We start from the raw sequence: 19,139 nt of genomic DNA, 5'->3' as shown, positions 1-19,139 counted from the left end.
ATTTGCTAACGCGAATCTCACCGTCTAAAAAGTTTCTCATTCCGATTGAGTTCCGTCCGCTTGCTCGTTTCAAAGCCTTATCGGCGGTGTGCTGAAGTATTCAGCTAAAATCGTTCGATCCCCAGGTACAAAAAGAAGCGACGAAAAGACTCGGCATTTTGCTGGACGATCACATCGGGACTAATGGTAACCTCGTGTCCGCGGAAGGGGAAGCCAGAAGCGATGCAAAGTTTGCATTGTCGCGTGCACGTCGGGAAAAGGACATTGAGGAAAGAATGGTCGACCTCGTTCCTCTTCTCATTTTTCTGTCGCCCATTCCGTGCTCCTCTCATCGGACCAACCCAAATCTCTACTTCCTCCCTAAACGACCGACGCGACGATTCAGTTAACTATACCACGCATTCTCGTTTTCATGTGCAGCTACGTGAACGTTGAAAATTATATGAAAAGTCGTGTTGTTTTTCATACATGTCTTTTCTAATATGAAGAAGTGAGGGTGATTCGTATATAGATTAAAGTTGGACAGAACTTTGGAGAGAAGAAAGAATTTGTTGTTTCGAGGAATTTCGAGGTTTGTGTTCTCTAGTGGAATAATAATATTAGCAACGTACAATAAATACGATTTTATTAAATCACAGATGTCTAAAGGGGTACATCTTTCCTGTAGATATTCGTCAGTTGTTTTTGTAAGGAGTTCATCGTTATGCTTCCAGGCTTTGAAAAGGTCTCAAAGATACTAAACGTTCTACAAAAAAAAAAAGAAAAGGGGGAGATTCAATACATAGAATTGGAAATATGATTCCTATTTGTTCCTCTGTGATCCACTTGGAATAACGAAAATATCTCACATCTCGAAAAAAATTCACATCTGTGTGAAGATAATTAAAAAAGTGTAACCTAGATAGAAAATTGTTTTATACGTTAAATGTTCTAAGCGCTATGTTTCAGCTATTTTATATATTTTTACGTATTGCACATATTCCGCGTATTTTTGCATTTTCAAATTTTTCCATAAAAATCAGCAGACTAATTATCGCACGTTCGCTATTGATTAACAGCTAAGCGGAACTGATAGAATTTTATTCGAAAAATTCCCACAGCAGAATTTTTCATATATTCCTCCATTTGGTCACGATTAGGTAATATTGTTGCGAAAAGGCTTCGAGCTGCAGCCTCCTTTGAGATAACGTCAGTGTCACTGCTTTCAGAAAGCTCGGCAGAAATTTGAAAAGAAGAAACTTGTAATTGTTGACATTAAAGGGAAGGTTGCTGTCAGGAGAATCGTGAAAGAGAACGAACAAAAGCATGGAACCGAGTGAATCGTGGCTTTAACGCGAGTCGATTACATTTTTATGAAGTTACATTCCGATGCGGGACCGGAGGATCCAATTTCGTTTTATCAAAGGCGGTTTGAATAACGGAAAATAGACTGAAAGAGCTAATTCCTACAAAGGAAATTGTACGAATTCTTTAATCACATTTAGGACATCAGGTGGATTATTTTATTACTATTCGATAATATTAAAATACAAAATTTTGTTTAATTTATACTTATTTCTAGTAGTCAATTGCGATTCTTTACAACAAATTTTCCTCGCTGCAACACATTTTGCAAACTAAGATACCTGTACACTTGAATACAATAAATAATAAATAAAAACTATTTTTATTATAGCTTTCTTAAATACAAGAACTCTTATCGTTACGAAGGTGACATAATCCTTGTTTCTGGAAAAATGATTCGTTTCGTTTTCCTATATATCAAAAAATATATTGCCTACATTTTCAAGTACGCACAGAAGTAATTCCCAAGATATCAAGAGATCTTGATATTGTTTACTATATTCGAGTTTCCTTTAGTATTGCGTCCATCTCATTGTCCACTGCTTCAACCAGCTTTCAATTACGACCCAAATAATTGAATTCGCTAAGCATCGACCAATAGCAAACACACTATTCGAAAACATCCTAGAGCCGCTCCTTCATTGGAAACCTATCGAGAGAACCTACACATCAAGAGTTTCCTAAATGCATCGTCGGCGGTTATTAAATCTAGAAGGGAAACGTCGCGGTGGAGGCACGTTCGGTTGGCAACCCTTCAAGCGGTTCCGTGCAATAATAACATTGCTCGACACGTATAGTGGCTCAGACGTTTTCGTTATTGCCGGGGGATTAATTTGAAACGCGTTTGAGTTGGATCCCAGGAACGGAGGGAAATTAGGTCACGTGCCGCGTCCGATGAGGAACCATTGTACGCGTTAAACACTGCACGTGAACTGCGTCGATTTGCGATTGTCGCGAATTCTTGATCCAGATTAACAGTCGTTGACCAATATTGCGTTCCGCGTGACGAATATTAACGACTGGACACTAGGTGGACCGGATACGGTCGATAAAGAAATGAAATGTTTGGATGCTAATGAGGCGACCGTTTGCGGGAAAAATAGAATGTCGTTGGAGTTGTCAGATATATTTATTATTTCTGCATTGAAATGTTTTGCAATGATATAATAGGATTTGGAAAAATAAGGATCTACAAGTGGATGGATGGATCTATAACGTTAATGAAGTGAAACAAGAAATTCTTGGTTTATATAGAACTAAATATGAGGGAAATTGTTAGATTTGATCGTTTTTGTTTTGAAATGTCTTATGATAATGTAGATAATGAAATTTGGAGATTAAATTTTTAGAAAACTGAGAAATCTAAAAGTGGATGGGTTTATTAATTGAGAGATTAATTGAGAAAATCGATGTAAGTCATGAAATCTATTATTCTTATTGGAATAAAATGTGAAGATATATTTAACAATAACTAAATTTCCACGTTACATGTAAATGCCGAAATTGATCTATCGATACAATAAATCGATCAAAGAGATCTAAGAAAATAATATGAAGAAATCAAAATTTTATCTTATGAAATTATCCACATAACAATTTTTACAAGAAGCTTCTAGATGAATGACAAAATACTCAAACCGTCTAGGTAAACGTTAGCCTAGATAATTTTCAATCCTCGAGGGATTGGGAAAATCAATGAAAAGATGAACACATACAGAAATAGTTATCTGTTGGCAAATGTGAGAAAAGCCACATTATAAACTTCAGGGTACCAACATGCAAATGCATATACATATAAATTATACACTGAACTATCTCTCTTAGTTCGACCATCCAAAGAGGCACTATTGATCCTTCCACTTCTATTTATTTCTGTTAATTCGCTATTAGAGTTTCTATTTATTTCTGAAGGTCCATTTATTGCGATCAAAGCGTAATCACCAACTCATTGAGGGTTTTCAGAAACTTCAAAGTAACATTCAATGTAGATATAGATGTGTTGTAGAGGGACGTAATTGCAGAAAAATTCTGTATTTATGTGTACTTAAGAACGTGTGTGGTTTCAGATCCACGAAACGTTTGTTACTTTAAAAATCAATTAATAATTCTTATAAAATGTGATTTATATCGAAAGCTAGTATTTAAGAATTTTAGAACGCTCGTATACTTAAAAAATTAAGAGTTACGTAAAGATTGCTGTTTTCATATAAATATAATAATTAATTTGGAGATATTAAATTTGTCAACTATCTTACTAAAGATCTTTCTATATTAAACATTTTATTAAAATCTTTCTTTACAAAAAATCTGATTAAAAAATGTTTCTTTGTCAGAAATTTGATTAAGGAAATTATATCATAATTTTAAGTTAAATTCTAATATTCTAATTATCAATTTCTTGATTCTGGCAATCTCTTTCTTAAATTAATTAAAATATTTTAAAAACAACAAGAAAAATTAACAACAATTTATTTTTTGGACACATAAGAGATAAAAGAAAATAAGGAATAAGTAATGTCTGATTCGATGAAGGTTAAAATGTGTATTATTTGTGTTGCTTCCAGGCATAATGCAACAGGATAACGCCGAACAAGTGATCCTGGACCCGAAGTTAATCGCGAAACACTACCTCAGGACTTGGTTCTTTCTCGACCTCATTTCCTCCATACCACTAGACTACATTTTCCTCATATTTAATCAAGTAAGTGCATATTAATTATCCTCACTCTGGTGTACATATTTCTTGCATTAATTCGTTAAGCCAGAGTTGTGTTTTAGTTTCTCTGCAAACTCGATTTATGTAATTAATCTGTTTACACGAGCCTTGACGAGATACGTAACATTTCAACGTATAATCTTTCCAGCTGCGTAAATAAATTAATCATAGCTGTTTCTTGGTACACGAGACCAATATTTCAATTCTTTGTATTCCTACGACACTTAATTTTTTGTTTTTTATTTCGGTGTTAAGTTAACATTAATTTACACCCTGAACAGTAAGTAACATCTTGAAAGTCAGTGTGACTTCCAACTGTTCATTTTAAGAGAAAATTAATTCGTTGCAGTTTACTCGACACATGTATCTCTATCAGTGAGATACAAATGTAAACAATTTGGATTCATGGAATAGAATGATCGTAATACTTTGTAAATATTTGTGTAATTTCAACGTCCTCTTATACCTAACAGTGTTTCTATTCAATTGTGAAATTCCGTCAGACGTAATACACTTCGATGAGATCATCTGAGAATGAGAGCTGTTTAAAACGATGTACACATGAAATATTAATATTAAACAAATTTAAAAGCTTTTCAAACAATTTCATTCTTGTTTTCGTAACGTAAAGTGCCAATTCGAAAACTACTACCTGTAAAAATAATAAAATGAATAAACCAGATAATACGGTACAACAACCAGGAAAAATTACAGCGTTATTTAAAATAAGAATAGTGCTCGTTAAATTAACCTTACGATCGTTACTTTCAAAATTTGTAGCAAAATTACTCTCGCAACTTACAACCCTTTACCAATTTTTCTAAAGGATCCCTTTAGAAGCTTCAGGCTTAATTAACTCTATCTTGACAACGCGCTATAATTTCCATGAAAATCCCGGTAGGCTAGACAACGCAAACTCGGTTTAAACCGCTCTCATTTACTCCCGATGGCGGCAAGCTGAGATTCAATTCCACGCAGCTTTGATGGGCCGCGTAGAGAGCCAACGTTCTCAAAGGATAATCGTCTAAATCGTCAGTTTCAGGACTTTAGCGAGTCCTTCCAGATCCTGCATGCTGGCCGTGCTCTCAGGATCCTCAGGCTTGCGAAACTGTTGTCGCTGGTTAGGTTACTACGATTGTCAAGACTGGTGCGGTATGTCTCGCAATGGGAAGAGGTCTATGTGAGTGTTTACCATTGTTTCTTATACCAAGCACCGTATATATATATATATCTTTTTTTTCATTTGATATTCTATTTATATATATATATAGTATATATATATACATACATATATATATACACCTCATATAATATACCCACAGCTCGTGTGATCCTTGTACAAAAATATGAAAGAAACCAAGCGTCTCGTCGTCGTGTCTTTTATTTGTCAGTTTCAACAAGTGACTGACTCTTTCTTTTGTCTCTATATATATGTATATATATAGAGACAATGTTATATATCTATATTTATTTATTTTTTACCTTTACAACCTCCCTATCTGGCCGCGCTGTCTGTCTGTACAGCTTTGCGTCGCCGTTCGTTGCAATGTTTCCTTTTTATCTACGACGATGATGGGGCCTGGCTGGTCCCTCGTGGTTTCCATTCTTTTTTCATACGCGTGCAAGTACGTATACCGTGTATACGTTTGATGCCACATGTACCACACGGTCAGTTTTTGGAACTGTCTGCATTTACAGAGCATCAATTCCGTGTTTTGTCGCAGAATATATGATATATGTAAGAAAGTATATAATATATCGTTCTCGTTCATCACGGGATGGTAAAAAAAAAGAGAAAAACTGAAGGTAAATAAAAAAAAAAATTAAAGGAGCTCGATGCAAGTCTCTGCATATGTTGTGTGTCCAAAGGCAGTGGTCTGATGTTATACAATACATACATACATACATTTATACATGTGCATAGGTATAGGCTTATGAAAAAATTCATAAATATTCTTAATAGAGAACAATAAAATTATGTGATACGAGAAACAGAATGGACGTGACCGATCGAGTCAGGAGAAGTTCTCACACCAGTGGTGGATCTCCTTTCGTTACTTCCACGGACAGTCCCACAAACTTTTTCTCAGCCGGTCTGCCCACGTGTCTGGGTCGAGGTGAACTACGTCTCGTTTACAGCAAAGGCGAAAAAGCTTCGCCTCGACCAATTAATTCCGAATTTTATATGGGTAGAATTTTCGTCGGGACCAGTATCCAGGCTCTCCCGTCTGTTTTTCTTTTTGTTCTTTTAGTTTTTTCTTTTTTTTTCTTTGGTTCTGATTTTCGTTAGGCGACAGATTGAGCGAAACACAGCGAGGCCGCGTGTCTGTCTTCCACCATTGCGGAGAATCCCTCGAAAAACAAACTTCTTACACTAAAAACACATAAAAAGACACATACACGTATATAATCATACACATCTCCGTCTGCTCGTTATGTATGTTTATTATACCAATTTACAGCGTCTCCGCGGCTCTTACTCAATCGCAAATGTCTCCATCATTTCCGTGAAAGAAAGTCTGTAAAAAATCGTTCGTGTCTCTTCCTATGACGCGATTACCACTTGTACAATGACCTGTTTTATGATCTCTTACTTGCGTCGGTGTGTGACATTGTTATAATAATGTCTTCTTCGATTTAAATGTTATTTAATGTCGATATGACTAATCGATGTTGTTTCGAGCGTTGTTCGAATTGGATCGTGCATATTTATACATTTATGAAAAATTTAAATCTATAAAGTGAATAGAATGCACATAACGTATAGTAAGTTCCATCCTTTTCGTTGTGCTCGTAAGAATATGAATATCCATAAATGTCCTCGGTCTTCTAATTTATTTTATAAATAAATTTATTCACTTTCATTTAAACTAAAATTTGATAGAATTATACAGTGGTTTATTTTTAGAACGTTGAAAGTCTGAGAAAAGTTCTAAGTATTATCTGAGAATTAAAAGACTAAAAAATCGATGACAATAGTGACAATGTTAGACATTAGCAATTCTTAACACGAAATATTGATTTATCAAATTTTGACAATTAATCTCTTCGAACTTTCAAATAGGACATTTCACATGTCTGCTTTTCAATGTTTAAGAAATTATTCTAGTCGCTTAAGGTCATCACCATAATGATGTTTCACGAATTTATTTATTAATTTTCATAAAAAATATTTAGAATCATGCATCTCGACAAGCGAGACAATTCTTCCAAGTGCCTAACGATAAGAACATTTCATAACTGTTCCAATCTCTGAGCAGTCAACGCCTTATACGTAATTGCTTTTCACAGACGCTCGGAACTTCCAAGTCTTCCAAGTATCAATTTAACCAAACTCCCTTAATAATTTTCCTCAGATCTCCCAATCTCGAACAAAGATGATATTTCTCTAATTATATAACTCTTAACTCATTCTTTAATTTCGACGATATACGAACACGAGAAATTTCTCTAATATGTACAAGTGGCACGTGAGAAGAGTCCAATTTTATATAAAATCACACACACACACATACTCACACACTCACTCACTCACTCACTCACTCACACACGTGCATGAGAGCTGACGAGGGCAGGCCGTGAATTTCGGTACAGAAACATATATCGTTGATATATTTCCGTCGAAGACGGTTTCTCGAGTGTGTTTCCGGTCGAATAGGCGTTCTCGCGAGGGTGTTCCACCGGCCAGATCGTGTCTCGTTAGCGATAGGTAAGTAGTTTCTCTCTTCGAGCGGAATTCCTCCTCTGGCTCGATCTTCCATGATCCACGCGTATGTATGTGTATGTGCATTAAAGCAATATACTCTCGATTATTCGTACGCGAATTATTTTTATACGACTGTCCCGAGCATCTGGCCACGAGAGAGAGAGAATCGTGTTCCCAAGCCAGACGCGCACGATGGAAATTCGGATCGTTTCCTCTGTGAATTTTAAAATGGGTCGAGGAAGCGTTCTCTCCAATTCGTTCGATCGGATCTTGGCGTAACACGCCACTATTGTGTTGCTCAGTAAGTTCTGTCTTTCTTTTTTTCTTTTTTTTTCTCTCTTCTGCGACTCATCTGCATGAAACACGCGAATAATCTTGTCGTAACTGAGAAATTACATTATAAGATATATACACATATTTTGAAGTTATGCTCAATACACTTTTATATATGAAAACTCTATTACGGCAGAGTTTATTCGTACTATAAGCCACGTATTAACACATTACGTACAAGTAACAGCTCCATAATAAGCAGTACACTGAGAAAACTAACTAAAGAGACTAATGCGATTCCACGAGACAGGACACTTTATAACTGCGACCAAGAAGAAAACGAAACTTTCACATTGATCAGAAATCATTGAGAAAGCACTCGTTCGTTCATTAGACAAGGCAAAACTATGCAATGTTTCGCACGTGGTACGTAATGGGTTAAGTTAAAACGGGGAAAACGTAAAGATGATGAAATATATCGTGGAATGTGTCAGCGAGAGGATATACATGGAGGATGTGTCGAAGGATCTAGCCGAGGACCTGCTCGAACATAACTGTCACACTTTTTACCCTTTTATATATTTTCCTTCTCTTCCTTTTTATATATACAGTAATTCACGAAAGTATTTGGACACCTATCATAGGAAATTTTTGTAAATATATTACGTGTATTATACAAAACTTTTTTCTTATAATGAGACGCGACTGTTATGGTTATAGTGGTAGAATTTGGAATCTGAGAATGTATAATGTATATAGAAATTATAAGACATATAAATTAGTATATAGCATGAACAGTTGCCTTATAATTAGTGTTAAAAGTGATCCCATTAAATACGGAAACTTATTAATAGAACGAATGTTGTGTCTGTTTAAATCATTCAAATAATTTCGCAACCATAACGAAGTGTATTTCTGCAATAAATATTACGTAACTGCTATGTACATTTTCAAATTTCTTTCAAACTTTACCAATGTGATCATGTCGTGTGTCATAAAAAAGTTTCTGCAAAAACATTCGTAATATGTTCGAAAAAAGTTTCCACAAGTATTGGACACTTAGCATAGAATACTTGTGTGTCTGTATCATGCGTGTTATGAAAACATTTTGAAATTTCATTAGCACTGTAATGAGACACGAATATTATGATTACATTGATCAAATCTAAGAATGTACATATATGTATAGAAATTACAAGATATTTATTGCAGGCATATATTCGATAAAAAATTAGTAATGTTCATTAATATAACGAATAATTGTCTATTTAAATACTTTTATGGTCTCTGCAAAATGAATTGTACTAAACAACTTATAATTTCTATATATATATTCATATTTCTTTTAGACTTTATCACACAGATATAGTCATTCTATAGGGTCTCATTACAGTGTTAATGAAATTTCAAAATGTTTCATATAACATATAATATATTCATAAAAGGTGTGTACAAGTGTTCGAATATTTTTGTGAGCCACTGTATAAAGGACACGTCTCGGTATTTATATTCATGTATGATTTTTTAAGAGTCCTTTCTGTGTCAGTTTGATTGTATCTTGCCTTTAGCGTGAGCCGTGGCGCAACGAACAGACCAACGAATCAATCAGGCTTTCCGTCCAATCTCGAAAGAGCAACCTTTTTTCTAATCACCGTAATTATACTCTGAATGTTACTTGCGCTTGTGTTTGAGAACGTCTTGTTGCCTCCCTCTGTGCTTTTGTTTTATCTATCCCTAATCTTTTTTCCGTTCTGTTCGACGAGAGCCAGAATTCGTCGAGGCGAGCTTGCGTCGCGTGGTTCAATCATCGCTCCAATCACCGTCAGTCTCAGAAGACCCTAATCTTGTTAGTTCAAACAGAATGTTCAGGTTAGGAAAATTGTGTCGCAATCGGAACGCCGATGATATCGCGGTGATTTTCTCGTGTTTGATGTCTTTTTCTCTCTTTCTTTTTTTCTTTCGAATCGTCGTGATTCCGATGTTAAAAGGATTCATGTGCTTTTAATCTTGCCTAAGGGAGATTTTGAAATAGTTCAAGGTACGTGGATTGTAATAAATCTTGGATTCTAAATTTTCGATATTATCATTATGTATATTGAGTTTTGTATAATTTCAATGTGGTATATGAAAGATTCTATTATTTAAAAATTCTAAAACCCTGAAGAATCCTAAGGTTCTTAGAGGTCTTAGAATTCTAAAAAGGGATACTAAAATCCAAGAAAACCTAAAATTCTAAAAAACTCGTGACGTCAACAAAAATGTCTCAAAATCTTTAAATAACAAAACAGTCTAGATTCTACAGTCTAATTTGTACAGTCTGGAGTTGAAATGTTAACATAAATAGAGTGTGTCATAATTCGTGACGCAAGTGCATTCTATTCTAAATAAATCGAAATGATAAAATAACCTTTCCTCGTATTTGTTATATCTAAAATACAAATATAGTAGCAATTTATAACGGAAACAATTACATAAAATGACAGACATAAATGTCAGAGTACGCGATTGAATTTCAAAGTTATATTTCTGGGAAACGAAGCTCCATGCAACAAAAAATTATTCTTCAATTTCAATTTATTTCGAGCCATGGAATCTACCGTACTCGCTTTATGCCACGAATTCTCTGTGAATTCTATATAAATCTCTCTTTCGTTAAATTTTAATTTACTTTCCAAATATTTATTTTAGATTTTATTTAAGTATATAATATTGAAAAAATTAAAAGTACACGAAACCTCTAACATCTTTAAACTTCGTAACGAAAAATTATTTGAGATTGATTGCCCGGATCGTCCGTTATAAGATTCGATGAAGGATCAAACCGAGATCAGTTTTGAGTTAGAAAATCGAGGAAATAAGGGACCGGTAATTTCCTTAATTGACGTCCTTCGTACTATCACGGTATTAAAATCGGGTATTCTTCGACCATCTCAGCTCATCTCACAACTTCGGTTTTAACGAGCACGATTATAAGGAACGCAGGAAATTGCTGACTGCGGTTGCTACTATCGGTGATCAAATCATCTTCATATTCAAAAAAGACGTGAATAATTGAAACACCAATCTCATCATTAGCCATCATCTGCATCGTTCGACGATATTGGACACCTGTAGTAAGCTTAATTCTTGATGTTTCAATAAGAAAAAGCTTCTTTAGATTTGTTTTCTATTTCGATTGAAATTATCTTCAAGTAATTTACATAAAATAATAAAATAATTTAATCGTGTGTGAGAAGTTCGTGTTCCAAAAGAATTGATTGAAAATTGCAGAATTTTCGTTATTTACTACGATATGAAACAAATTGCCGAATAGTCAATACATAAATTGTCGAAACACGAATATTATTTCTATTCTATTGAATTCCTTTCTATGATTTAAAAGTTAGAAATTGCAGGATATAAAAGTATTCCAGAATCTTCATGAATTGTAAAAATTTGTGAATTGCAAATTATTGAATATCTAAAACAGTTCTACAGATGTCCTCAATCATAGATTGATATCATTGGATCGTAGATAACCACAACATTGCATTTTAAATGAAATTTTTGGATCAGATTTATATTTATAAATTTGATTTAGATGACGTTCAACTTTATAATATTTAATTTGAATTCTATATCTTATTGTATAAAATACAGAGCGAAAATTAAGAAGAAATGTTCCAAAATTAAGTAACTTGACTCAAATTATTATGAATGGTATACGATCCAACGATACCATTTTTACCATCATTAAATAAAATATTATCATTAACAAATTATATAATACATTATACACATTATTACTAATAATATTAACTATCATTGATTATCGTTTCATCAAAAGATCCATATACCATCGTCCAAAATTTCTAGAATAATATTCGAAAACGTTGACCCATTTTCGTTTCTGTTAGTTCGCCGAAAATGCAAGCGTTCCGCGAAAACGTCGGATTGTTCTGACACGTCGTTTCTCTGAAGATCATGCGATTTCGCGGAGTTAGTCCCGCAGAGCGGAAAATGTTCCGGAGAAAGCCGATCACCAGACCGTTTCCACGAAAGATTCTTCCGTGTATCTTGGTCATGCAGCAGCATTGGTGGATTAGCTAAAAATAGCACGTGTAATGATACACTGCACACTTGGGCGTACTTAAAACTGATTTATATCAACGTTCCAGTTCAGTTACCCTAGGGATTAACTTCAGATTTAGACCCTAGACTCTGATTTGCGGCAAATGGTCCAGCCACGATAGATTCACGGTCGTACGGGTGTTACTCGATCCTCCGAAGTTTGATTTATTAGTTTGAAAGCGAATATACGATGAATGGAATGAATGAAATCCATCGAACATAGGTTTTTTATTGACTGTAGTTTTCAAATGTGAATTCATAGTCGAACTTGACTTGTAATTTAACGAGGAGGTTTACCATAATTTCTTCTTTTTTTTCGTTCTAGTAGTTCTTAGAATATTGTGTGGAGAATACGATTTTTATACGCTTTTGTACTTTTAATTTCTCTGTCACAACTTGTCAATTTTATTCATCGTAACATTCGGAATTATATTTACAAATGAATATTCCAAGTCTCGTTTAAAATTAAAAATTATGTATTTTAAATTATATCGAAACAATTTTTTAATTCTAGATTATGATATCGTGGTACAATATATACATACTATGATCGATTATTGTCAACCGATTACAAATTGTAAACCAAATGTTGAATCAACAAGAAAAAAACAAGAATCAACGAGGATTATCTAACTGGGCCATAAACTCTGTTATTCCGTAGTCTACAGTATTTGATTATACTTATTTTATTACTGACTGTATCATCACACAATCAGTTAGTGCCAGTCTTGAGTATCTCGGGACTAATACGAGACTAGACTACTAGAACGAGCTAAATATTACAAATTTTCTATTATTATTATTATAATCCTTAGAACTCTGCAGTTATAATTAATTAATTATCAAATAAACTATCATCATTTATGAAACAAACAATCAGTTGTTTCATGTTTAAAGAGCCAAAAACCATACAGTCTTTTATATTCCAATGAGTGATATAAGAAGTAATCTTCTTTTTTACAACCTCAAACTTATAATTAGTTACTATCTGATACATTTTTGTCAGAAGAAACTTGTAAATTTATCCTCCGCGTTCTTGAAACAAGCGTTAGATAAATAAAATGAGAAACAAAAAATGAAAAAAAGGAGTGTAATTAAAGGCAATTTGTCCTTTATAGTACAATTGGTCTTGGATAATTTTTCTAATTTTCGGTACAGTCTAGTCTTGAAAGTGCCGGGACCAATTCCAGACTGGACCATCACTACCGTGAAAAATCTACGAACTGTACACACGAAAACCAACGAAAGAAACCAAAAATAATCTCTGCATAGCGAGGGACCTCGCGAACTCTTCCCAACACATCCAAGACACGCAGAACAACACTTCAAAAAAAAATAAAGAAAAACAACTAAAAAAATATTTAAAAAATCCAAGTAGTAGGCGTATTGCGAGAACACGTTTCCGAATGGGTTTGCAGATCCCCCTTTATCAACAGCCGGAGAGGCACTACGAGCGTCGGGCGACACCGCCCCAACCAGACCGAACCAGCAAGGTGTGCCTGCCTAGTAACCCCGAAACCAAGGCCAAATGCCCTTTCTTGATTCAAGCGTTCGTTAACTTAAAACTTAATGTTTCTACGTATAAATATAAATACATATATACATATATATATATATACGTTAGATCATTACTAATATTATCTACTTATATATATACATATATATATAGTAAATTTTTGTTACGGTTACTGATTATCGTTACGATGTTTATTATGACCGTTTTTTACGATTGATTGATTATTCGTTGTCGTTTGGTTTGGAAGTTCCTATATATTATCATAGAGAGAACGTGCATAGTCTTGCCGTGTGATCTTCATTTTTTATTTTTCTTTTTTTTTTTCTTCATTTGTTCTGTTCATTCTCAGTATCGAAGGATACTGTTTTGATACACCATACACCACGCCTTAATGATACATACGTACATACATATACAGAGTTATACACAAGCATATATATATATACAGAGTTTTAGATCCCGATTTTCTAAAAGAAAGCGAAGCCGATCAAGAGCTTTCTTACGCAGCGTGGCTGTATCGTGATCGATTTCCTATTTATTTTTATCCTTTGATTTCTGTTTTTTTTTTCTCATTTATCTTGTACATGTATATTTCGTTTCTTGGTTTGTTTCCTTGTTTTTTTAGTTTCGTTTCTTAGAGATCGATGTTGTTGCACGATGACATAGAGGTGTGAGATGACGAATGAAATATTATAGAGGATAGAGAAATTTCGTTCTGTTCGTTTCTGTGTCTGTGTCTTGCATCGTGACAGATTACTTGACATGCGCCCGATGTTTCATAGTACATACGAATTTAATTAAACCGTCGAGAGCGAAGTGTCTCGTTCTGTGGATCGTTCGAAAACGTGGTAGAAAGCGTCGAGAGGCAAACTTGAGAGAATCTCCGAGTCAGAGATATCCACCTTAGACATTGAAGAAGCCTCTATTCCCGTTTCAATTTTCGTGAAACAAGCTCTTGATCCGGCTAGCACATAGTCCCGTAGTCCTGACAATACTAAGTGTCACATGGATCATGTAGAATCCCAAATTGACAGTCGAATTAAATTTTAAAAACAACGAACACGAATCCAGACACAAAGTATCCATGTTACACTGACTAGCTCGATCCTTGTGAAAGTTCTTAGGAACGATTTGGTATGACATGTTGTCATGTATATTTTTTTCTGCCGAATTTTGTTGGAAAAATCCCTTCAACCGTTAGGTACTAACGTGCGTTTCGTTTTTAATATATAGTCACTGAGTCGTGTCGAATACTGGGCATCTCAACAAGCAATTTCAATGTTTCTCGATACGATCTCGATGATATTGGTTCTTCATTTTGGATCGTCATCGTGTCTCTGTGTTCCAATTGCATAACTTTTCAAACTGAAGTGACTATATAACGAGGTGCGCATGTATATCGACCATGTGGATCGATAGTCGTTAATGTTTGTTTCATATGGAGAACGAGTTCTGCATATAGAGAGAAAGTGAAACAGAAAACGAGAGTATGCATGTAATTGTTTCTATTTCGTGATGTATCATGAAGCTAACGATGATGATAGCTGAACCAAGCACGCAGTAGACACGATGATAATTAAGAATCAAGAATTCTCTTCAACTTTAAAAAAACGAAAATTTTTTTCTTCGATAACGAACGAGTTACGTATGAAAAGCTAAGTAAAAAGAGGAAAGAAAGGACGACGGAATGAAAAGAAAAGAAAAGAAAGGAGAAAAATTTCGATCCATTCCCGAACAAAAGACTCAGGATAATAGGGAAATACTGTCTGAGGTATTCGACACGACACGCTATCCACATGGCTGCTCTACAGACGAGAAAGTTGGTTGGATTGACCGTAGGTCTGCCTGTGAGTGTTAGGTGTATATTAACCCTATTTGCCCGACATTTTTTTGGCGATGTGCCCGTGTTCAGTGTGCTCCTACGTTTTATTCTTCCATTCAGCCCTATATATCATCCCTATGTCATCCCAAGAACCACTCGATCTACGCCATTTGGTACGGAGACGAATTTTTCTCTGATCCAGTTGCGTCTCGTTCCCACATTTGCGTTTTGCTTGCTGTTCTATGTCATTTAAATGCCTGATTTTTCCAGAGTTTAGACATTTCTAAACGTATTTTGTTCTCCTTGATTCCTTCGTCGTCCACTTTCGTCTCCCTTGTCGTGTTGTTTCAGTTTCATTGGCATTTTTGTTCGCTGTTGTCTCCGCCTGTTCAAGTAGGAAAAGGCAACGATAGACAGACGCGTCGACGAATTAATGTTTCCATTATAGATTAGTAGAAATTTTACTCTGGTCGTTATATCATACTTCTTTTAGTCTGGACGAAGAAGCAGCATGCGGGTGTACTCGACGATCGATCTCCTCAGCTGTGGTCTGTATATTTGAACAAACAGTTGCACCCCGATACTCGAAACAGTTGTCCCGACCTATCTGTTGTTTTTCTCGCTTGGCAAAGTGTATTTATCGATGTATCGTTCGTTTGTTCTTTATTTCCATGGTTGCTCCTCCCGTTGTTTTACGAAGTTCTGCCTGTTTCATGAGAATGCAGTAAGTAGATGACAGAGATCGTTCGTTGTTCAACCGAACACGATAGAATAGCACCGATTCTCGTCTTTTCGTGTCGTGTATCGTCGTGTCGACCTCGTCATCGCGAAAAAGAACCAGAAGAAGCAATCTTGAAGAGTCTCGTTTTCAACACTGAAGACTCGAATCTTACAAATGCACAGAAGGATACGAGGAGACATCTATTCGCATTTATAAGCAAACGGAAAATTTTACTTTAAAAGATATTTGAGAATATGTTGAGAATATATTTAAATAATATCCTCTGTTAAATAAATTGAAATTCGAAGAAATTTTGATTTACATCCAAATTTTTCGACGACCACCCGATAGTGTCAGTTTAAATTCAATTTCCAAGTGGTGATCAGTAACGTGGTACGCCGGTTTTCCAGCTACTCAAAAACCCTGATCGAAATTGGATCTTAGAGAACGATTAATCATAGCTGTCGCAGAGGAGTGATAAATTGCGAGAGATTCGCGCAAGTCTGTTTTCGTTCGTTGATTTCCACTCCGTCGAGACACAACCAGACGGAGAAACACGATGACCGTTGTTTCTGTAATTTTCTGCACCCTTTCGAACGGGGGTTTTAATCCGTCCGCTCAGCCGCTGCGGTTAATAGGGGCGAAGAAACGAGAACAGATCTCGTCGGACTCTAATAAATCATTCGATCGGTATCGTTCTTTGTTCCTGTGTTTCTTTCATTTAATCGTATTCTGTGATGGTTCTATTTTATTGCTCGATGTTTTTCGTTTGTCATAGTATTACTCGTGGAATATCATCAACAGTCACTTTGGTAATACAAATGGAGGCACAAAGAAAGTTCTGAACTGTATGTACAAGGAAATAAATCTGTACAGAGTCTAACTGGTTGTGAAACGATATTTCTTAATTTATACGCTGGTAACTGATTTTCGTTTATTACGCACAAATGTCTGGCAATGAGACGCGGGATCCGACCGAATTATTTTATGGATCGAGTAATAGAAAAATCCAGAAATTTGTGCTAATAAAAAATTTGAACAGATGTCAACCAATTCTGTTCGACACCTTTCAATTATTGCGATGAATCTTATTGTCCTTCTACCTTTTACTCGATCCTTTCGCTCCTTTTAACAAGATATACCAATATTCGTACACTTTTTTATTTTCTCAAGCAAAATTCAGCAAACATATTGCCTTGTGTCGAAACGTCTTTGAACTTTATCGATGAAAAAAATCTACGATCGATAATGCCATCGAGGAAAGAAAAACCGAAAATCGTCAGATTTCCTCGCTTCGTCACGAGAGCTCCTCACTGATTGAAGTAACTCTCCAATTTTGTACAACGTTGCTACTAACCTGCTAAACGAAGGCAAAAGAAGTAAAAAAAGAAATAACAATCGATCTCTCGAGCCTTTTATTACGAGCTTTGACAAGAAACTGCGGCTTCACGCTTGGCGCGACTGCTGCAACGAAAGCTTTGATATTAACGAATGGCTTCTTGACTCTTACTTCTCTTTAACTCACGAACTCATTAACTCTCTCTTTTTATTAATTATTATACATTTATTCCTCTTCTTATTATTATCATTCTTATTATTATTATTTCCATTATTATTATTAATTACTATTATTATGTGCTGTTTACGGTCAATCTGTTCATCATTTGTTCTCCACGTCGTAATTTTAATCCACACTATTGCGTCAATCCATCATCTCGTCTTGCACTCCAAGTTTGATATGATACCACCGATCACAAGAAACAAAAAATGGGAAGAAAAAATATAGTGTATAAGAAAAGAACACATATAGACGAACGAACGAATGAACACGAAACACCCATGTTTTAACTACAACACGATTTTTTATTTATCTTCTTTCCCTTTTCTAATCGACGATATCGTACGTCTACGTACGACTACACAGTGTTCGAGAAGAGGATGGACGATCGGAAACATATTCACCCCTCGATCGATCAATCGATTCATTCATTCACGAATGGACATAAATACTTTTCGACGATGATTCGTACACGTAACGAACGATCAACTAACAATGAGAAAACCTGTCGTTGATATACTGGCGTACTTAAGTTTGCACGATTAAGCGTAGTCCTGCTATGAATAAACTTGGAGAAAATGAAAGGTCGCGCGTTGTTCTCGTGGATCGGTGTATCGATCACGATCTATGCTGACAAGTGCATAGATACGCACGAATCATAATTGAAATAAGCAAATGACGAGTGGATCTCGATGTTACATTTTTTAGGAACAGCGTCGTTCTACTTGTGTCTTCCACCTTCCTCCTTTTCTCGACGGAAAGCGTTTCTTTCACGGAATACGTTTTGCTCGACGAGAGAACAAAAAGAAAGAACGAAACGAACGAAACCGACAGTGTGCAAAGGAAAAAAAGAAAGGCAAGAAGAAAAGAAGGAAAAGGAAAGGAAAGGAAAGAAAGAAAGAAAACAAAAGGAAAGAAAGAAAAAAAGAAAGAAGAAAGAACAAGGAACTCGAATACCTAAACCGATCTTACTCCTTCTATTTTCTGTTTCCTCTCTTTTTCTCTTTTTCCCCTCACTATCTTGTCTATTTCTATATTTTCTGTCTTTCTCTACCTCTTTATTACGAATCTTCTTGATAACCTGGCCCTTTTCTTACTATACGTCTTGCTATGTCCCGCTTTCTTTTGTTTCTAGATATTGCAGAACCTACAAAAAAAACGCACTGAGCGGAGGGGGCGCCTAAGTTCTGACAATATGAGTAAAAAGAAGTCCGGTTTCAGCAAAAGCGACCTTATTTTTAAGGTAACCCGCCCTAACGAATGCGCGAGCTCTCGTCCGCTCGAGGTTCGCGATCGTGTTCGTCGAACCCGCCTCGAGACCACCTTGGGTCCCGTTTTCACGAGACTCGAGCGAACCACGCCGACTCTGTCCG

At 35.5% G+C, this 19,139-nt stretch overlaps 1 protein-coding gene across 6 annotated transcripts in view; it reads left to right on the top strand.

Annotated features, from left to right (window-relative positions):
* Window positions 1-19,139, top strand: part of Ih (hyperpolarization activated cyclic nucleotide gated potassium channel Ih) — a 216,410-nt gene that overhangs the window by 167,625 nt on the left and 29,646 nt on the right. For 3 of the 6 annotated variants that reach the window (XM_076623892.1, XM_076623891.1, XM_076623895.1), the window contains 3 exons: window positions 3,909-4,045; window positions 5,097-5,240; window positions 18,902-19,009. In XM_076623892.1, the coding sequence (XP_076480007.1) occupies window positions 3,909-4,045; window positions 5,097-5,240; window positions 18,902-19,009 (389 nt within the window). Of the gene's footprint in view, window positions 1-3,908; window positions 4,046-5,096; window positions 5,241-13,567; window positions 13,643-18,901; window positions 19,010-19,139 lie in introns of all 6 variants that reach the window. The other 3 variants (XM_076623894.1, XM_076623893.1, XM_076623896.1) reach the window with 2 other exon arrangements.

The sequence above is a fragment of the Bombus vancouverensis genome, chromosome 13, assembly GCF_051014615.1.
Source record: "Bombus vancouverensis nearcticus chromosome 13, iyBomVanc1_principal, whole genome shotgun sequence".
In the NCBI taxonomy this organism is placed as follows: Eukaryota; Metazoa; Arthropoda; class Insecta; order Hymenoptera; family Apidae; genus Bombus; species Bombus vancouverensis.
This window is presented reverse-complemented; position numbering and strand designations above follow the sequence as displayed.